Source organism: Antechinus flavipes, chromosome 1 (genome assembly GCF_016432865.1).
Source record: "Antechinus flavipes isolate AdamAnt ecotype Samford, QLD, Australia chromosome 1, AdamAnt_v2, whole genome shotgun sequence".
Lineage (NCBI taxonomy): Eukaryota > Metazoa > Chordata > Mammalia > Dasyuromorphia > Dasyuridae > Antechinus > Antechinus flavipes.
In genome coordinates this window covers 128339189-128362533 of record NC_067398.1, presented here as the reverse complement: position 1 = coordinate 128362533, position 23345 = coordinate 128339189, and the positions used below count along the sequence as shown (strand labels likewise).

Sequence of the window (23345 nt, the reverse complement as noted above, 5' to 3'; positions counted from 1 at the left end):
TACAGAGAGGCTTGGAGAGACCTTCATGAACTGATGCTAAGTGAAATGAGCAGAACCAGGAGATCATTATATACTTCAACAGCGATATTGTATGAGGATGTATTCTGATGGAAGTGGATTTCTTTGACAAAGAGACCTAACTCAGTTTCAATTGATAAATGATGGACAGAAGCAGCTACACTCAAAGAAAGAACACTGGGAAATGAATGTAAACTATTTGTATTTTTGTTTTTCTTTCCGAGTTGTTTTTACCTTCTGAATCCAATTCTCCCTATGCAACAAGAGAACTGTTCGGTTCTACAAACATATATTGTATCTAGGATATACTGTGACATATCTAACATATATAGGACTGCTTGCCATCTAGGGGAAGGGGTGGAGGGAGGGAGGGGGAAAATCAGAACAGAAGCGAGTGCAAGGGATAATGTTGTAAAAAATTACCCTTGCATGGGTTCTATCAATAAAAACTTATGATAAAATAGACAAATAAATAAATAAATAAAAACAATTGTAAGACCCAGAAAAGCTAAGTGAATTAAACTGAACTTGACTCAATTTAATTCATTAATACTCATCCCCTCTTGTGTCACTGTTGGTCAGGGAAGTGGTACAGTAGGTAAGAGTGCTGGGCCTAGAGTCAGGAAGACTCATTTTCCTGAGGTCAAATCCTGCCTCAGACACTTACTAGCTTTGTGACCTTGAGCAAATCACTTAATCCTATTTACCTCAGTTTCGTTTTCTGTAAAAATGATCTGGAGAAAGAAATCATAAACCAGTCCAGTATCTTTGCCAAGGAAACCCCTTATAGGATCACAAAGAGTCAGACACAACTGAAACGCCTGAATAACTTATGTCACTAATTCCCAAATACTTGTATCTCCTGTAAACTTCAATTCTACATTCCCAACTGCTTATTTAATAATTTCCTTTAAATGTCTTGCCAGCCCCTCAAACTTAAGTTGTCCAAAACTGAACTCATCCTCTTCTTCTTTAAACTTGCCTTTCATTCCTTCTTCACTTTCTCTACTGAAACTCAAGTCCTTTTAGACTCTTCCCTCTTCCTCACACACCCCATATCCAATTATTTGCCAAGTCCTGTTGAACATGCTCATAACATACCTTCCATTTTTCATCTCCTATTCATTTCATAGTATCTAGTCTATGGGACCTATGGCTCTTTCTTGGAAAGGCATCATGGCACAGTAGATAAAGAAAAGGTTTCAGCACCACGAAAGCCTAAGTTTAAGTCCTGCTTCTGACTTCTCATGCTGTCTGTGTGACTGTTACTTAACCTCTCCATGCTATAGGGGAGGATCTATCACCTATAACCTGAATGGAAGGTTCTGTCCTCAACTGGTAGAGGGAATTTCTTCACTGGGGAGTTCTCAAATCAAATAAGTGAACTAGTCACTAGTCCTGTTCTTATCATCCTATGATTTGTACAAGGACATGTCTGCTTCCTAGAATTAAATCTAAATGCTATCTTTCCTTTAAGAAATGTGAATATTGTTTCTCGCTGGAATAAATACATATATACACATAATGAGTACACACTTATATATTAAGTAATATCAGTAATTAAGCCCTTTGCTCCAGTTAAGATATCCTTCATTCCTATATAGAATTTCAGTTTACAGAAAGGCCCAAAAAAGGAAAGATGATAATAAAAGCACCTCCATAAGGCCTCTGATCCTCATAAAGAGAGGACAAATGCTATCCTCCTGGCACTGGTCAAGCAATATAGAATGTGACTACCACTCTGGATATCTACCTATTTTGAGTTGCTTGTTTTTAATTTCCCTCAATTAAAAATTCACAGATAACTTCATCTGGATGAAAAAAAAAAATGGCCTCAAAGTACCTCACATCAGAGAAGATCCTTCAGGTCTTCCTTGTTAGTCAGCCTTGACTAGAGTGGGGAACATTTTAAACCTATATCCACATTGTCCTAAATCAAGGATGGATTGGCCCTACAGCAGTATATGGCTCTGAAATAGGAGATGATGAGCTAAAAGCTAGGTATCATAATCTCTCACTTCTTGAGTTCTTAAATTGATAATTTTGTATGGTCCTTGAATGTTAAAAATATTGCCAAAATACTCAAAAATTGCCAAATTTTGCCAAAAAGGCTCAAAACTAATAATAATCCTGCTTCATAGATCATAGATCTGGAAGTAAAAATAATAGCTAAAACATTTATCCTCATCATTTACTATACTGGAATCAATTCCCAAAAGGAGGAAGAATTTCTTAATATATATCAGAAATGGGACTTTTCCTATACAAAAGAGAAAACTAAAAGGGACCCAAAAAAGTATTACCCTAATCTGAATTTATGATTAGAAACCCCCTTCCTATCTCCAGAAGGTTGTAAAAATAGCCACTGATAAATTTCTTTTGTACACATAAATCATGTATGTGGGCTTTCCCAATTTTCCCTCTCTATCTGAACTTAGGGCTACCTGATAATCCTATATGGAGGTTTGGGGGGAGAAGGGGAAGAAGGAGAGGATTTGCCAACAAATGTAGAAGTTTAAAAGGTAGCAGAAACTAATCAGGTCCTCTCTTTTAAATTTCCTTGAACTCATATAGAGAGCCATTTTTCTAATTGCTGCAGTGAATGGCCCTAATGACCTCTTTCTACTCACAATGTCACAGTCCTACATTCCCCACTACTGTAACAATTTCCTAAAGGTACCAAATTAATTTTCCTAATGACTATTCTGGTTATGTCACTCCCCTACTCCTAAACTTCCAATGGCTCTCTAGTGCCTGTTAAACATACTATCCTTCAAATTTCTATTTACATGGCTTTAAAATCTGGTTATTAACTGCCTTTGCAAATTTATTTCACTCTATTTGACAACATCTAGATCAGAACCTCACTGGACTACTTGATGCCTCTGAGTATTTGGACAAGCCATTCACTTTCTTGCTTGGAAAGAAAAAAGGAACCAGAGGGATGAGGGCTGGATAGGGAAACTTCATTTTTTGACATTCCAATTTATACTACTGTGGTATAGGATGAAAGAGCTGTGTCCAAAGGCTAAATAGTAGTTTTATTTCAAAAACAGCTGAAGAATTTCAAATACTGGTTCTCTAATAATAATAATAAATCTAATAAAAAGAGAATAACTAACAAACTCTTCCAAAGAACAACTTGATTTGATTTGATTTTTAAAAAAAAATTTCAAAACTAGAAAACACTTGTCTAATCAGCCGCTAACAATTTATAAGTGGTTGAAAGACCAATTTATTTCCCCTGAGACTTCAAAAGCAAGAAATACTCAACTACTAAAAATTCACATTGGAATAGAAGGACTTGAAACAAATCCTAATTAGCACTTTATTTCTGTTCAAGACAATTAGACGAACATTAATGTTAAGTTTGGTATATCCTCCCCAAATCCCCTAAGTGAGTGTGTGCGTGTATGTGTGTGTGTGTGTGTGATTCACATGGAAAATTCAGAAAAGTTAAGAATGGGCAATAACTAATTTTCAATACAATAATTTTTTTAAAAACATAGATAAATATCTTTTTTTACATCAGGAATATATGCTAATTTGTGGTAAATTACAACTTAAAGGAAGTAGTAGATAAAAATTATACTCTGTAAAAAAAATATATATATATATAGACACACATATATATATATTTATGTAGAAGAACTGAATAGCAAGTTTCTAACCAATAACAAAGCTAGTATGAAAAGTGTAATTTAATGGATTCTTGGTTTAGCTATGAAATGGTCCAATCATTTTGGAGAGCAATTTAGAATTATGCCAAAAGGGCTACAAAACTGTGCAATCCCCTTTGTTCTACCAGTGTTTCTTCTGGGTCTGTATCCCAAAAGATCATAAAAGAGGGGAAAGAACCCACATGTTCAAAAATATATGCAGCAGCTCTTTCCATAGTGGTAAGGAACTGGAAATTGAGTGGATGTCCATCAGGTAGGGAATGGTTGAATAAGTTACGATATATGAATGTCACAGACTATTACTGTTCTAAAAGAAATGATGAACAGATTGATTTCAAAAAACTCTGGAAAAATTTACATAGTAAATGAAGTGAGCAGAACCAAGAGAATATTGTACACAGTAACAACAAAATTATGTGATGATCAACTGTGATGAACTTGGCTTTTTTCAACAATTGCAGTGATTCAAGGCAATTCCAATAGATTTGGGATAGAAAGTGTCATTCTCATCCAAAGAAACAAATATGAAAACTGAATGTGGATTGAAGCATAGTATTTTGACCTTTTTTGTTGTTGTTTTTCTTTCCTGTATTTTTCTCCCTTTTCATGTGATTTTTCTTGTACAGCATGATTAATATGGAAATATGTTTAGAAACACATGTTTAACCTGCATCAAATTACTTGCTATCTTGAATGGGGGGGGGGGGGGAGGAGAAAAATTTGGAATACAAGATTTTGCAAAGGTGAATGCTGAAAAATATCTTTACATTTACTTGAGAAAATAAAATACTATTAAATTTTTTTTGAAAATTGTGAAGGGAACTTCTATCAGAAATTTACTGGAGGTGTATGTTAAAGGAAGACCATATGAAAAATTATGGACATGCATTGTTGAATATTCTCATTATTTCAGATGATGAAGAAAAGCAAGATTGCCTGAAGCTGACTTATAAGGTAGTGCTGATTGGGAACACAGAAATCAAAGAAACTCTGGGAGAAAGATTGATTATTTCATCTTAAAATTCATAATATGAGAAAGAGTATTTCTAGGTATAGCCTGAATATTAGAAGAATAAATTACAATAAATTAAAAAAAGAAATGAGATAATTGGCTTAAAGATTCCAAAGATGTAATCAAAAATTATCTCCCTGAAGAAAAAGGTACATCTAAATAGAAAGTTAGTATATTGATAAACTCTTACTTTTAAAGAAAAGATGAAAGAAAGGGTAGATAACAAGAATACAAAAGAATGACAATTTGACCTTCTAAAAGCATCAAGAAAGCTTACTACCAGAGCAAGCTAAGCAAAAAGTGAAAAAAAGGGAGAAAGAAGGAGTGTTTAAATTATACTGGAAGCAAAGGAAGAACAAGGAAGGTATAAGTCTACTGTGTGAGCAAGATGTACTCCAAAAAGAACTATAATCAGAATCGGAAGAATATCAGAAACTCTAAGTGAGTGAGAAAATAGTAGGAAAACATCTCCCTGCCCTCAACAAATTCAAGTCACTGGCCCCTGAAGACTAGTCTTCAAATGCAGATCGGTTTACCATAAGGTCAATATTCTTTCCACTGATCATAAATCCATAAAATCTCAAAACCTGGAACACTAATTCTCCTATTCCTGCCCTGATCAAATACTTTAAAGTGTTACTATGGTCATAGGAAATAACTAATGAAAAGAAATAGGGAAGATTTTTAAAACTGTGACTTCAGTATTATTGTCAAAATCCCTAAACTTTATGTAAAGTAATATTACATTTTTATTCATATTTATTAATATGACAAAAATCAAAATTTTTTTTCAAAAAGAAAACACTGAAGAAATTACTGTCTCATGCAAGAGAAAAAAGAAGAGCTCAGATGGTACAAAAATCTTTGAACAAATGAAGCAAAAATAAATAATCCCTGCTACTTTATAGAAAGTGTCATTTGCCACATAATCTACAGAAAGTGCTAAATCACACTGATATAAGGGTACTTAACATATTTTAAAGATGTAAGTAGATTAGTTCACTTTCCTCCTAAACAAATAATCCTTAGGAATATCTGGTTGTGCTAACACAGGGATATTAGCCCAACATTTTATTTACTATCAGAACTAAACAAAGTTTTGTGATCCCCCGAGTTTCCCAAATACAACTGAAAGCCTAGGGGGATAGAGGAAAAGCCAAAGTAAAGGGAGAGGTAAAGGAAAAATTCACAACAAAGCACAAAAAGAAAGAGAAAGTGCAGCAAAAAGAAGAAAGGAGCAGCAGCAGCACAGAGAATAAACTATATACAATTCTCTTCACTTGCAAAATGTTAGAGAAACCAATGGTGGAAGACTGCAAGTGGTATTATCTCCCAAAATTATAAAAAGCAGCGCAGGAGGGAAAGAAACATAAGGTCACTTCACATGAAGCCAAACTGAGACATATTGTTTCAACAGCATTTTCAGATGAAACTGAAAAAAAGGACAAATGAAAAACAAAACAGCTGTCAGCATTTGTATAACAAATAATTATCATTTTTGATGACAGTAAATTAGTATATTTAGACTCTAGTCCCAAGTCCCCATTGTGCTATATGAACAAGGGGAAATAGCACTAAAAATGAAGATAGAAAGGGAAAGAGCAGCCAAGTACACTGTGAAGAAATCCGGGCCATAGACAGCACAATTTTCTAAATTAGCAGGGATTCTCTTCCAGATACAGATTTGGAGGTTGAAAGAATCTCAAAGGTCATGTGGTCCACTCCCTTCATTTTAAAGATAAATAAAGATCTAAAAGTCACCTAAATTTCTTCCTCAAGGTCCCAAGAAGTAGTGTTTGATTGAGCCAAGATTACAAAGAAAGCATTCTGCTGTGACTCCAAATTCAATTACTTTCTGCTATAGTATAAAATCTCCATCTTGCTAGTGTCCATACTTTCTCCAGAAATACATAGACAACTGCCTTATTTTCTGTATGACTCTTATACATCACAGGAGGTCAGCCTAATATGTGGGTGTATTTCTTTGAGTGTCTTAACATTGAAATGGCACAAAAGGAACATACTAGTTGTCTTTGTAGTAACATTCACTCTTTCTACATGACTTGAACAACTGCTTTTTATATCTTTAATGTCTTTTCAAGTGCACAATCATTGAACTATATTAAACTATAGTTTAGTTAGACCCACCACAAATCTATACATTAGCCTAGAATCATCTGATTCTTTAAAGCCTCTGATATTCCATGATTTAAAGCCAAACAACATCACAGGAAAAAATATTGGTGTTAAAAAGATGAATTTTTGCTTCAATGATAAACCTGGCTTTTCTTTGATTATATTAAATCATTTGATACATAGAACAAAATAGAGAGTTACAGGCTTTCCTCCAAAAGGTTGACTCCCTTGTACATATAAAGATCACATAAGAATCTTTGTCAGAAAAAAAGACAACGATAATTGTCAGCATTAAGATAGCTATTAAACAGGGAGGCATATTGAGAAGGATGTTCACCCATTATCACGGAAGACATACTATGATTCTATATGAAGAGTGAAGTTCTCCAGATGCTTCTGTATACAGATGACATACTGCTGAGTCATTAAGACCTAGAATACTAGACTTCTCAATGAGATCAGTCACAGCTCAGGAGATCTGTTTTGGGAAGACTTATGTAAACTGAGGCAGAATGAAGCTATCAGAAATAGGAAAATTATAAACACTGTAACTATATAGCAATGTTAATGGAAAGAAAGATAGAAATGTAAAGAGAAAGGGTAAGGGAGAGGGTTAGAGAGAGAGCCAGGGACAAAGACAAGGAGAGAAACAAACCAAATGCAACATAATTAAACTGACCAAAGTGTCTGGCCCTAGAGAAAAGCTAAAAAAAAAAAAAAAAAAAAAAAAAAAAAAGCAACACATCATCCTCCCTTTTTGGCAAAGGTGGAAGATTATATACATGAATTACTGCATATATCACACTGTAATTCTCAGTTGATATATTGCTGGGTTTTGGTGAATAACTTTTTTCTTCTTTTTTGTTTTATTTTTTGTTTCAATGAATATCTCAATAGAGTGGGGAAGATGGATTCATTAAGAAATGAGGGATATAAAAATAATATATCAAGAATATCTTTTAAAAAGAGATAGGCTTAATAATAATGATGATGATAGAAAGGGGGGAAAATGAAAAAATAATTACTTTTACTCTATCAAAGGAACTTCAGTCCTTACAGTCAAAAGAAGGCCAAAGCTATTTGCAATGATGTGCAATTTGAAGGAGAGCTCACTGAGTTGGTCAGTCAATAAATATCTGTATGTACCTTGAACAAGCACTACTGAGAGAAAATGAACTAAAGAGCCCAGAATTAAACAGAAGCAAAACAACAAGCTAAATTGCCTAAGAGAAATTTTATAGTGCTCCCTGAAACAAAAACTCATCTAACAAAAGTATTCCTTTAGTAATACTACATGACTACAAATCATGGAGGTCTACAATCTCTAACAAATCAAAAACACAGGTTAACCTAAAGGCCAATTGAGAGATGTGGAGATTTAAGTAGGAACCAGATGATGACTTGAGGAAGTAAGAGGCATCCAGGAAATATATAGTGGGAAAAGTACATAGAAAGAACAAGATATAACAGGTAAACAGATGAAGTACCAAGCTGATATCTAGAGAATATTCAGAAACACAGAAAAAGATTCCAACATGTTGAGATCTCTACAGGATTTAAAGATAAGCCAAGAACAATAATTGTACAACTATGGATATGCTGGGATTTACACAACTGGAAGAATAATGACATTCATATCTTTAAGTCCCTCTAATGATCATATACTATAGGTATGGTTTATGTACTCTATAGGAAAACTGACTAATCCAAAGTAAGGTGAATGGGGAAGAGTCCTGTCATTCAAATTAATAAAAGTTAAAATTAAATAATATCTCAAAAATTAAAGCTATTTTCCTTTAGTCTACAATCTATGTTATATTATAACATTCCAGGCAATTACTTTTAACCTTTAATATTAACACCAATACAGTTATATATGTCCAAATTATCAGATTCTTCAGAGCAGTAGAATTGTCAAAGATTCATTTAATGTGCAAACTTCTTCACTAGAATATGGATGGGCTCTCTTTATAGACTTTTAGCTCCCCCTCCTGGCTCCATGCTGCTGAATAAAGACATTCAACATATTTGTTAAAATTCACAGGAAAGGCAAGAACTAACTAAAGTTCCACTAGTAATAAAAGCATTGTCAGATGAAAGATCATCGCTCTTTCTTTCTCAATGTCACAGTGCTTCACCAAAGTCAAGCTGTAACTATGGTAAGGGATCTCTTCCTTTGTTGTTATCTTTCCTGCCTGGATGCAGGAGGAGATCAGCATTCTCTTTTTATAGAGAAAAATGTTACAGATTGCCCCTCTTCCATTATTTAGCTAACATTTATGCTAAGAAAGAGACCCTGGAATGCTAATGGTTTGATGACTATCACTGCAAGATCTACAGAGCTGCCTTTTTGGCCACATGAAAAAGGCCAGCTCCCTCTCCCAACTAGCCACCCTGTCTCCAAAGAATACAACAACCTTATACACAAAAGAGGCTCAGTACTATATTTATTTGCTACAAGGGTTTAATTTGGAGAAGGAGGGAGGGAAGAAAGAGAAGGAGAGGAAGGGAGGGAAAGAAGAAGGGAGGGAAAAAAAAGAGAGGGAAAGGGAGAGAGAATTTTTAGAAGAAAATAAAAAAAATTCATAAAAGGATATATTTTTGTCACATTTTTTAAGCTTGTGACTTTTCTCCTAAAAAAAAAAACAAAAACAAAAACACAAAAACAAAAGCACTACATAATAGAAGTTCATGATTTTTTTATATTCAATCTTTTTTTTTGCACACTGAAATGCTCATGGATATTAAGTTCATAATAAGATACAAATACCTCTCTAAAAGCCTTGAACTAAGCTTTACTCTCAGTGTCACAATAAAAGATAGGATCAGCTCAGCACTTAGGCAATGAGGGAACTTTAGAGGAACCCTAAGATCAGTACAATCTAATATCTATCAGGACAGCATGTAGAGTCAATTCCAAAATGGAGATAGTGCAAAGGGAAGGAGGCAGGGCTGAGACTATAAACTCAAACTGTTCTTAAAAGGGGGGAGGTAGAAGCAAAAACCAGAATTGCAGCATAGCCAAGGGGAAATTTTTTATAGCACAGTAATATTGGTAACCTGGTCCAGGCCAACAATCTAGAACTGCAGCAACAGCATCAAGACCAAACAGGGACACTCCATCCAATCTGAAAGAGGTTGAAGTCTGGTATGACATAAATCCCCAATCCAGAAACTCAAGCTAGAGATATGAAGAAAATGTTGAAAGTAAAAAAGTACCATTTATAGTGATTATTACATGATAGATATTATGCTAAGTGCTCTGAAACAATAAAATATTAATAATAAAATATTGATTATAAACAAAAAAAATTACCTCATTAGATCCTCACAAGCCTAGAAAATAGGTGCTATTCTTATTTCCTTTTTACAGACAAAGAAACAAAAGCAAACCAAGTTTAAACAACTTGCCTAAAGTCACATAGCTAACCACATCTGGACTCAGATCTCTCAGATTAAAGATAGACAATTATAGGACTGGAGGATGGTTTTAGTTCATTTTGTTGATTTCAGAAAAAGGAAAGAAAAACGGGGGAAGGGGAAGAGAAGAATCTTATTTTTTCTCATAATTATGGCATATGAAAAGAAGACAATGCAAATATAGAGGAGAGGGTAAGGAAAGAAAGTCTCTCATTATCTTTACTCATCAGAATTAGGCAAAGGAGTCTTGAAAACAAATGCATAGAGAGTTTGGCATAGAAATGTATTAAATATATTAAAATCAGTAGAGAATTAAGAGAGGAAAAGTACAATTAGCTAGAGAAAAATTACAAGCAAAATTACTTTTTGAAAATTAAAAAAAGAGATAAGGCATATGAACCAGTGATTATGATCTGGGCTGGGTGAAGAAAAAAAGGCAGAGGCATAAGATAAAACCCTATTTAGTTCCAGATTACTAGTGTTAATCATGTTACTATTCATTCATAACCTTTTTTTATAAAGAGAAGATAGGAAGCAAACAGAAAGAAGGTATGAGAGAATGTCTTAGAGAAACACAATTAACAATTATAATCATAATATTTATAACCCCAAGAAATGTAAATTGCTTCAAAGCCATAGCTCTAAAAAGAAAATCAAATACAACTCAATCATAGTCAAAGGCAAGCAAGTTTTCAAGATATTTTAAGATGTGAATGGTTTGAACTCACCCACAAAATGGAAAATAAGGAAGCATGAAATCTAAGAAGGACTCAACCTTTTTCCCAAATAAGATTGATCTTAAATGAAAGCTACCTTAGAAGTGTTAGACACCTCTACACACACTCTAGGCATAAAGCTAGATCAGGAAAAACGTTTAAAAGTCACCTAGCCTAACCATCTCATTATTAGAGATGTAGAAATTGAAGCCATTTGAGGTCAAGTAGCTTCTCCAAAGTCAAACAAGTAATTAAAAAGCAGCTCTTCCTTTGGAGTTTCACTTTCTTTTCATATTTACAAATTGGCAGGTAAATCTCAAACTTTTTGGTTTATACTATAGTTAGAATAGCAACACATGAACATTTATGGGAGAGTTGGAAAAGTTTTGCATGAATACTTCCCCTTCAATAAAACAGCTGCTTTTGTTGAGTTCTTTGCAACTTCAAGAGCTAACTTGCTTTGAGGTTAATACATTTGTTTTGTGAATCTAGACTTACCATACTACATATGATGGATAAATAAAATTTATAATAAACAAAAATTTTTTATACTTTCTTTTGCAATATGCAATAATATGCATTCAAAATTCAAAATTTTGCAGCACATCTGGCAAAATTCACTCCCATTGTGCCACCACTCGATAACCACGGTTCTAAGCCATAAAAGAAAAAGCACTCTCATCCTAATTTTCTTCTGGGGTAAAGTAAATCTTCCTCTTTCCATCTACTAAATTCAAAATAAAATCTCCTCTAAAATTCTCATTCTTCTTTCCCTCCATTTCCTTCAAAAACAGAAATTCTCCTTATAAATAGCTAATATAAAATAAGCCATATCTTGAGGTCACCAGACATGAAAGACATCCCCACTTTCAGATCATTTTATTTTTTATTAACCAGAAAATAGCTTTTCTTCTTATAAGAAAAGGTCCTATTCATCTATACATGTTGTAATTACTTACTGAATAGGGAAGCAGGATATATTCAGAAATGAATGTGATATAAAACACAAAAATCATCAATAAAATTTTAATAAATAAATAGAAATTTTTTTAAAGTATGTAATTATCTGAAGATTTAAGGCAAATAAGATGAGTGACAAACTATATGGAAGCTTTTCCCTGGCTCCATCCATGACATTTCTCCTTTAGCCAAGAGTCAGCCTGAACAACAGCAACACTGATTTCTTATTTTGTGATTCATGGTAGCATCATCACTGCTCTATTAAATACATCCACACACCCACCCCACCACCTCCACACACAGATGTATGTATGTATGTATATCTATAAGTCTATAAAAGTTTTTGTAAATGTGTATACACCTAAAACATACATTCATATAAATATCAGGTGTATACTTACTGTCCAGAAGATACTTTTTTGAAAAATCAAAAGAACCAAATTTACATTTTCACAAATTTCTTGAAAAATCACCTAACCTTCATTTTAGAAATAAGTTTTATGGTATCCAGACTTTTTCTCATCCCTAAGGAAATTTCAAAATCATCTTTCAGGAATCTGTGATTCCTGGCCAGTTCGAAATCATAATATCACCAGAAGCTTGTCATGAACAAAAGATCATACATGAAAAAAAAGATTCATGAAAAGGAAAAAAAATATAATTATACAAATGAATTACCTGGAATAAGGGCTGTGCTGATGAGAATATCAACTTCTTTACACTGCTGGGCAAAAAGTTTCATTTCTGCTTCAATGAATTCTTTGGACATTTCTTTGGCATATCCTCCTTGTCCCTCTCCTGATTCTTTCAAGTCCACTTCCAAAGGTTCTGCCCCAAGAGACTTAAACTGTTCCAAAGCTGCAGCTCTAAGAAGAAAACCAAATACAAACTTTTTGTGGTCAAAGAAAAGTAAGCATTCAAGACATTTTGAAAGATATCTCACATTATCATAAGCCCATCATTCACTCCTTTTGATAGGCATACAAGCTTGCTGACTAGATTAGTTTTGATTTTAAAACCTATCCTACCTTCACAGAATTCCCCTTTCACCACAGTCACTCCAGAAAGATATGTATTCCAGTTCCTACTTCAGCAAGCTGGTCTTCATTTGCCAGCTTTGTTTCACTTGGAGCAGCTATTTGGGATGCCTTACCTGCTGAGTTCTCTTATAACAAGAGTTTTCACTTTTCAGGTCTACCAGTGGATTTTGTGGTAGCTATAAGTGTGTGTATATTCCATGTATCAATAGTGAGTGAATCATCTTTGCAGAAGTTTTTGTACACATTTTTGTGTTTCAACCACAGAGTGGGATCTCTGCCTGATTCAGTAATCAAGCCAAGGTTGGGTAAGCAGACAATTTTTAGGGCACCCTTTCTAAGCTCCCTGCTCACACCAGAAAGTAAGCAATGCAATTCGTAAAAAGCTGCTCAGTCACCAAGGTAGGTGCTGAATCCTACTGCTGCTTCTAATGAGAAAATGATTGTATGGCCTGGGCCACCTGTGTGCAACACTGTGACTATAGCTCCCAGTGTATGTGCACCTGCTGCTTCATTACTTGCCTGTTGAGAAAGGTAGAGAAGTTCAAATAGTATGGGTGATGTCTTTTCATTGGTGTGTAAAGTGGATTTAAGTGAGTCAGATCTAGAGACCCTTATCATCAATGTGCCCAAAGTGGAAATGTTTATAGATCTGGATAACTTTAATGTTAAAGTAGGCTCAGATTACCAAACATAACAGGGAGTCCTTGAGAGGAATGGAGTTGGAAACTAGTGGAGACTTGTTCATCTCACTACCTTCTCATCAACAACACTGCCTTCTATTTACCTAAACTCAATAAAACTTTATGAATGCATCTTCTCAGCAAATGTTGGCATTTAATAGACTACGTAATTCTAAGGAGAAGATCTAGACAAGACATGAAAGTGAGGAAAGTAATATGTGGTACAGAGTGCTGGTCTGATCATAGATTTATTTTTCCAAGCTAAATATTAGCATTCAACAAAAATGGCAGCCCCAAGGCAAAAAGACCAGAAGAATCGATATTAAGAGATTAGAGGGCTTCTTTAAGCAGGAAAAATTTATTGCTAACTTTGAGGGAAAGCTGAGTCAAGACACAGCTTACAACAATAGAGCAGAAAAGGAGTGGGCAGCTTTCAGAGATTTGATATACAGCACTGCATTTGTTCACATGGTCACTTGGAAACATCAAAAGTGGCTTGACAAAAATGATGGAGAAATTCAGAAGCTGTTAAATGAAAAATGAGCACTCTATAGGGTGTACCAGCAAGAGAGTTCATCCATTTCTTAGAAGAAAACATTTAACTCCATCAAAAGTAAAGGACAACCAAAGTTGGAGAGATACGGGATTCTTGCTCAGTAAGAAAAATAGATGAAATTCAATTTTATGCTGAGATAATAACAATCCAAAGTGCTTTTTTGATGCCTTAAAGACCAGAGATCTATAGTGTATCTCAATTACTCAGTACTGATGGAAATACATTGATTAGTGACAGGGACAAAATGCTAGATAAATGGGCTGAACACTTCCAGTATATTCTCAGCAGACCATCAACAAGCAAAGCTGAAGCCATTGATCATTTACTTTAGATTGAATTCAATATCTCCCTAGCTGAAGTTTCAATTAAAGAAGAGGTTTTGGATGCCATTAGGTTCCTTTTGTGTGGTAAAGCACCTGGTACTGTTTTTGTTCCAGATGAAAGTTACAAGATGGGGGGGGGGTCCCCTGCCCTATATAAGCTGACTGAAATTTCCTATTTATATGGCAAGAGGAGGGTTATACCCTAAGAGTTCAAGGAAACCTCCACTGTCCATTTCCATAAAGACAATGGAAATAGATTGTCCTGTGACAGTCGTGGGGGTGGGTGAAGTCTCTCTCTTAATCACTGCTGGCAAGATTCTTGCCAAAGTCCTCCTTAATAGACTGAACCTTTTCCTGGAAGATGGGCCATCTACCTGAGAGGCAGTGGGACTTCAGAAAAGGCTGAGAAATAGTCAGATTGATGTTTGCTGCCCAACAATTCCAGGAGAAATGTCAGGAACAGAACAGAAGTCTCGTACACAATATTTGTAGATCTAAGGCGTTTGATACCATCAGTCATGAGGGCTTATGGAAAATTGTCAAAATTTGATTGCCAAGAAAAGTTCATTTCATGACAGCATGCTTGCCGAATTCTGAATAATGGACAATGGGCTCACACTTTCTCAGTCGTCACTGAAGTCTCCATGCTTTTTAGCATGATGTTTTCAACCATATTGTCAAACACCTTCAATGATGACAACTAGCACAAGGTCATTTACCACACTGATGGTAAATTCTTCAACAAGTCAAGACTAAAGTGAAGGAAGTTGGCACATGAGTTTTTGTTTGCGAATGATTGTATACTCAATGCAGCCTCTGAAGCCAAGATGCTACAAAGTATGGATCAATTCTCTGCTACATGCTAATTTTGGCCTAATAAATAACACCAACAAAACACAAGGGCTCCATCAGCTACCCCCACACCACCCACATGTGGAACCATTGATTACAGCAAATGAGGGTGTTTTGAATGCTGTAGATAAGTTCACTTATCTTGCCAATACACTTTCCAAGGATGTGCACAGAAATAATGCAATAATAATGCAATAATGCACACACACACTGCCAGAGCTAGCTCAGTGTTTGGGAGGCTCCGAAGGAAAGTGTGGGAGAGAGAAGGTATCAAACGGACAACCAAACTAAAGATTTGGTGCTCATCTCATTGCCGTATGTCTGTGAAACCTAAACAGTATGCCAGCACCATGCCAGGAAACTGAATTGCTTCCATTTGAATTGCTTAGGAAGATTCTGAAGGTCACTTGGCAGGATAAGATACAAGATACTAAGGTCCTTTCTTTTTTTAAAAATTTATTTTTTGCTGAGGCAATTGGGTTTAAGTGACATAGCTAAGAAGTGTTACGTGTCTGAGGCCATATTTGAACTCAGGTCCTCCTGTCTTCAAGGATGGTGCTCTAACCTCTGCACTACTTAGCTGCCCCTACTAAATTTGAACTAAATTGCCAAGCATTCAAAATCTAATGCAGAGAATTCAACTCTGTTGGGCCAAATATACATTTGCCAAAAAGACTATTTTATGGAGAACTCATACAAGACAAATGTTCACATGATGGTCAGAAAAAGCAATACAAGGGACACTCTCAAAGTCTTAAGAATTTTGGAATATGATCTAAGACAACTCTGAAGGACCTGTGATGAAAATGCTATCCATACCCAGAGAAAGAACAGATTGTGTCTGAATATAGACTGAATATACCTTTTTTTTTTAACTTTATTTTCCTTGAGGGTTGTTTTGTTTGTTTGTTCGTTTTTGTGAGAGGTGAAGATCTATATTTTCTTTCACAACATGCCTTTTATGGAAATGTTTTACCTAACTTCACTCAGATTGGGGAGGGTGGGGGAGAAAAAGAGAGAATATGGAAATCAAAGTTTTAAAAACAAATGTTTAAAAAATGGACTTTGAAACTGATTATGGGATATAACACACACTAGCACAAGACCCCCTGGTACAAGACCCCCCCCAGCATGATGAGCCCTCATCAGAAAAAGTGCTGTACTCTCTAACAGCAAAGTAATTAAAGTAGCTCAAAACAAACAAGAGATATGCAAAATGTTCACATGGACTATTTATGCCCTATCTGTGGTAGAGAATTCTGAAATCATATTTAGTCTTATTAGTCACAATCAGACACACTGTAACTTGACTCTAACATAATGATGTCATTTTTTTAACCTCTTCAAGAACAACCAATTGTGTTATATATATATACACACAGTCAGATTGAATATCCTTCATAACTCTCCAAAAGAAGAGTGATAATTACTATACGTTTAAAATATGTGCCAGAAAATAAAAATAGTTTTGCACAATGAATTTTTGTTGATAATAAGAAAAACATCTGACCCAAACCAAGATTTCTTTGACAGCTATAAGACTACAGGTTCAATGTGAATTAACAATGTGGGACAGTAGCCCAAAAAACTATTCAAATCCTGCTTAAAGAATCCTGCTACTGCTCTGCCTAGATTAGATCAATATTATGCCACTTATGGGAGTAAAATTTTAGGAGTACATCCAGCCAAGAACAACCAAGATAATGAAGGAACTCAAAATCTTGCCATATGAGAACTAAAGAACTTAAGCTTTGATAAGGTGAGATTTGAGGAAACACAATCCATACCCTTAAATATAGAAAGAATAATGCCTCATTTATATAGCACTTTGAGGTTTATACAGTTCTTTCTCATAACAAACTTAAGTAGTAAGGAATGACATCATTTGACACTTCATAAAAGAAAATAGGTTCAGGGTGATTACTGATTAGTTACCATGTAAAAAAGAGAGATTCAAAGTATTCTGTTTGACACCAAAAGGAAAGAAATAGAAGGAATAAGTAGAAAATACAGGGAGATACATTTCACTTAATTTAAGGAAGAACTGCCAAGTATCAGTTTCCAAAATGTAAAGGGCTTCCTTAGAAGGCAGCAAAGTTCTTTATCTATCTATCTATCTAGAAGCCTTCAATGAGGAGCTGGCTGAACAGATAGCAGGAAGGTTGTAGGCAAGACTCATGCCTCATTCAGACAATAAAGACCAAATTCAATATACCTCGGAACTCCTTCTAGCAGATTTTTCTTCTGTCAATGTTCCTCTTACTTAGGGTTCTTCTTATTTTCTTACTATTAAATATATGTATTTATTATATACATAAATTAATCTGGTCCTCCATTATTTCACTGAATTAGGTATTCAAATAAAAACTCTTAAGACAATTTATTTATGAATGGTGAGCTACTAAAAATCATATAAAAAGAAGAAAAAACTTCCAAATCTCTTAATCAAGTCTCTACTAAAATGAAAAATTCCTGCAAGTATATAATCTCTTAAAATATCTTATGATATATATATCACTGCTTCACTTTTCTCCCTCAGACCAGTCTAGTCAAAATATTACAATATAAACATTAGCCAATAACAATATTAAGTGTTAGATAAAACTCTCCTTTCTTTTGAATAAGTCCCACCTTTTGAACTTATGTCACTATGCAATGAACTTTCAGTTCCTTACATTTCTTAACTGGCATAAGTATAATATTTAATATTATAGTAGAGCTTTGTCCCAAATCATCTTATGTTAACAATCTTCCAATACATTCTTATGACAGGGTGCTGGATTTGGACATAGGAAGTCATGAATTCAAAGCCTACCTCTGATGCTGCCATAGACATAATCTGAATCTGTTTCTTCATCTGTAAAATGCGGGCAATAATACATGCAATACCTGCCTCACAGGGTTGTTGTGAGATGTAAATGAGATGATTTGTAAAAAGCGATTTGAAAGTTTTAGCAATAAATAAATCTTGTTGTTAGACAATTAGCCCCAATATGAAGTTAACAAAGTGGACTGACTGCCATTATTCAATGCTCATGTCATTTTTGCATCAATTGTATATTCTATTTGCCATTCCTAAAAAAGCAATCTTTGCTCCACTAGAAATCTATAAGAATTTGAAGATAAAATTTGACTATAAAAACAATTTTTAAAAATTAATAAATGATTAACATTTACATTATGGATGCTGGAACCTCTTCAAAACAATGAAAATAACTAAATATAGGAATTCAAGCTTTTGTTATCAATAGCCTTGTACTATCCAAAGTTCAAAATCATTATTAAGTCAAAATACTCATTAGGATTTTGATACTACTATCTCCTATGTAGCAATGGGACATAATGTGTTGGAAATCAGAAACATCTAAGCTTGAATCTCACCACTGATATTCTACTTATATGACCATGGGCAAATAATCTAAATGCTCTGAACCTTCATTTCCTTATCTATAATATGGGGATAAATACAGTAATAATACCTGTAGGATCCACCTTACAGGGTTGTTATAAAAATCAAATGAAATAATGTACATAAAGTGCTTTGTAAGCTTTAAAGCACATGTTACACACCAGTGTTCATAATTAAATCATTACATGTAATATAAATTTTTGTCTGAATGATTATTAGAATAAAATTAGAATAAACACAGTAATAAGCCTTTTCAAAACTTTATTCTTTATTTTGAAGAAAACTTTAATGTGGAGGTTCTGGAGAAAATTTCTATCAGTAATACATATAAAATATTAAAGATAAGCTGTAAAAAGCAAATAGGATAAGCATAATTTCAGTTATATCTGATTTTAACCCTATTTACTTTAAAAATGGCTTGTCACTTCAGCTAGCTGATTTTTTTTATTAGCCACAATACTGCTGCTAACAATCACAATCAGAGGAACTGGGTCCAAACTACCTTTTATGCAAAATTTCTAGTTATGAGACTGATATTCTCTCCAACTCTACTTCTTGCCTATCCTGTCTCAAATAAAATGCCACAAGTATCCAAAGTCTCATCTGAATATATATCCAATTTTTCAATGATTTGAACAAAATATCAACATTATTTTAAGTCCAAGTGCTTTATAAAACCCAGTGCCTACAAATAGAAAATTTCTTAAGTGAGCTTTTCATGTTTAACAGTTACAAAGAGAAGATTCTGGGAATGTGATGGGATAGGCAAAAAAAATTCCAAACTCTCCAGATTTCTTTACCACAGGAGACAAAAAAAGAGCTTCAGGGCAAACAAAGAGCAGTTAAAAACAAATAAGAGGGGAGGAAGAACAGAGAAACTATCAGAGAAGATAGGAAGAAAGATATCAAGGCAGAACACCTCTAAGCTAGCTCCATTTAAACAGCAAGCAAAGAGGCCTGAGTGAGCGAGCCTTGGGGCTAGCTGGGTGAGGAGGCTGGCTGGGCTGTAGCCTGGACTACAGCCACAAGAATTTTCACCTCCCAATGTGGGGAGTTGGTGCCTCAGTCAGGGAAGATTTAGGGAACTTCTTTTAACAAGAAACTGCAGATCCAGCTAGGCTGCCCAGTCATGGCCCTGGGCAAGAAGGAACCTGCACATGCCCAGTAAGGGCAGAAGCAATGAGACAGGATGCTGCTGGCTATGGGCACTTAAAGGAAGGTAGAGTTCTTGGTTTGGGGATTCAAGCCACAGGAAGGCCAGAGGCACCATCCCCCATACTTCAGGACTAGAAGTGATTATATCAACAATTTGCTATAAATAAAAATTGAAAATTAAAAAAATAAGCAAGCATAGGAGAAAGAACAAACCATTGAAAGTTTCTTTGGGAATAGGGAAGATAGATTCATCTTCAGAGAAAGATACTGAAGCAAAAAAAAAAAAAAAAAAAAGCCTCTCTTACTCTAAAGAGTAAAGTTAAACGATCATCTGCCCAAAAGAATTCACAGTACTCAAAAAAAAAAAAAAAAAAAAAAAAAAAACACTAAAAATCAAATGAAATTGAAGAAAAACAACAACAAAAAAAAAAAAAAATCCAAGAAAAACAAAATTATGAAAAGAAAGTCAACCAACTAGAAAAGAAGATCCAAGGTCTTAAGGCAGAAAATGACTCCTTGAAAATAAGAATAAGGCCAGGAAGCCAATAAAGTTATGAAACCAAAAAATAAATAAAAACAAAATATAAAGAATGAAAAGATAGGAACATGTGAAGTATCTCACAAGAAAAACAACTGATCTGGAGAACGGATTAAAAAGAGAAAACATAACAATCAGACTACCTGAAAGTTATGGTAAGAAAAAAATTTTTTGATATAGTAATACAAGAAATAAGTAAAGAAAATTGTCCTTCTGAGAATAACAGTTTTTACTTTTGTCCCTTTGAACATGTTTCTGTTATGGACAATATGCAATTTAGAATGTATTGGGCATTTAAAAGTAAAATATGTAATGTTGACCTTATAAACCATCTACTTAAATATGAATATGAAAGATAAACTGTGAACTTTCAAAAAAAAAAAAAAAGAAAGAAAGAAAGAAAGAAAAGAAAATTGTCCTGAAGTGTGAGAACAAGAAGAAAAAACAGAAATAGAAATAATACATAATCACCATAGGAGAAAAATCTACAGGAATATTATAATCAAATTCTGAAGTCCACAAGTCAAGGAAAAAATATTATGCGCAACAAGGAAAAACAATTCAAATATGTTACAGCCACAATTAAAATCACACAAAATCTAGCAGTGGCTACATTCCACAGGTCTTGGAACACTGTATAATCAAAAAGCAAAAAACTAGGGTTGTGGTCAAAAATCTGAACTTGATAGAAAATTTGACAAAGAAGATCTAAGAGAAATATAAGGTGTTGAGGTCTGGATTTGGGGTACCTAAATGAAATTAGGGTTTAGTTGTGGTCTAGTGGCAAGTTTGGGGTACAAGGAGTCAAACATAGCTCCCCTGCAGCCCCTTGGATTCAGTGTAAGGATACAGGCGGTAAATGAGGTCTAGTAGCGGCCCAAGTCCCCAATAAAGGCATTTATTGGCCCGAGAGCTAGATTGATAAAAGAGATTTGGAAGTAAGGAGACAGGTGAAGGTAGAGATAAGGGGGGCACCAGACAGAGGATCCAGTGGACAGAGGGTCCTCACATGGCTAGCATGTGTGGAATCTCTGCAAAGAGGGGGTCCCAGCATCTCCCATTTAGCCAGAGGGGCTTTTGGGTGTAGCCCCCAAGTTGGCTCAGATCCGGGTGGGGCTGGGACAGGTCCGGATCTTTTACTGGAATTCAAAGAGACCAGGATTTGTAAGTCAAAAGGTAATTACATTAACTAAAGGAGTTTGGGAATCAAAGATAGGAATCTTTCCCACATCAAAGGTAAACATTAAAGACAAATTTCAAGGGACTCAACAAGGACAAATTATTTAGACTTTATATGTGGAAATTTGTAAACAACATGGCTAAGATTGTCAGTATTAAGTAGTTAGTTTGAAAGAAAGGAGTAAAACTGAGTATGATGCTAAAAAGCAAAATTGTAGAAAAAGTTTAAAAGAATAATTATGTTATATGAACAAGGTACAAGAAAAAATGATACAGAAAAATTTGATGGGGAAGGAGGGCTGGTAGTTCTGGAACCCCACTCACATGGGAATGGAGTTGGAGGGAACAGTACATATGTATCTAGAATGATATAAAAGTCTTCTAAATTTATAAACAAATAAGGTTGGATAAGGTAAAAGGATAAGGTTATAGAAAGGTGTGTAACTTAACAGAATGGGGTAAGGTATATAGATTAATTGGAATAAGTGGGAAGGAAAGGGTAAGGGCAGAGAATAAGGGAGAAATCCTTTGAGCTAAGGGGATAGATTAAGTAATAACAAAACAAGGTAGCAAGGAAAAATAAAGCAGAGATAGGAAAAATAAGAAATATTCATAAACATGAAGAAGATGAGGTGAAATCATTCCAGACAGTTGTAAAAATCGAGTAAGGCTTCATCTATTTCAAAGTTTGAATAGGTCTGAAGGACTTTAAGCATTAAGTCAAGGGCATACTTAAGTTACCTTCTTGCTATCCTCCTAAGGGCATACTTAAGCTTTCTCCCTGCTATCCTCCCTATTTCAGTCAAATATGGGCAACTATGTACTTATTGGTCAAGTTCAATTTCTTGGGTAGTTCCCGCGTTTAGAATGTAAGATCCTCAACCAATAAGGATGAGGGTCAGTGGTGGGAGGGGAATTTGCATTAGGGATTAAAAGTGTTGACCCTGCCCCCTACAGTGCTTCCTCCCTTCCATTGTCTGCCAGATTTTCGTGAGAACCTATAATAAACTTTGCTTTGCTTCTAGAGATCTCTCCAGCTTTTTTTATTAAATGTTGTCTGAACCACACAAACATAATAATGATCAGGAGAATTTATTAGAAACAAGAAGCAAAGGTAGTAAATCACTGATCTCAAAGTTAAGACTAAAATAGATTTAGTCAAAAGAGAAAAATAGGGAAACTACTCTATGTCAACCATATTAATCAATATTGTTTTAGACCATTTAAAATAACTAGATAGTTTAAGGTGTAGAAAATGATGAGTTGGTGGATTTAGAAAAATATGTAAAGACCTGAATTTATGAAAAATATAACCTGTTTTCAAAGAAAGAGGACAAACAAGCATACTACAGTCTTACAGAGATGTATATGAATATATTTGTATATATATATGTGTATGATTATAGATATTTATGTGTCTATGTATGTACACGTAAAATATACATATATATGTGTATGTATATCTGCATTTAATTGTAGCCTTCTTAGGGGAAGTGGAGAGGTAGAAAGAGGGGGAAAAAGAAACAAAAAGTGCATATCAGAAAACAAAAGAAAACCTACAAAGAAGCAAAGATTGACAACTCTAAACATAATGTATGGGCTTTCCTGAAATAGAAATTTATTGTGTCATATTTTGAATCTTCTCTTTTGTTCTGCTGTGCACATGGCAAT

General features: G+C 34.6%; 1 protein-coding gene across 1 annotated transcript in view; it reads right to left on the bottom strand.

Moving 5' to 3' along the window:
* NNT (nicotinamide nucleotide transhydrogenase) overlaps window positions 1-23345 on the bottom strand; it is a 112584-nt gene that overhangs the window by 68968 nt on the left and 20271 nt on the right. Inside the window, exon 7 of the mRNA XM_051990558.1 lies at window positions 12621-12808. Within this exon, the coding sequence (XP_051846518.1) occupies window positions 12621-12808 (188 nt within the window). The remainder of the gene's footprint in view (window positions 1-12620; window positions 12809-23345) is intronic.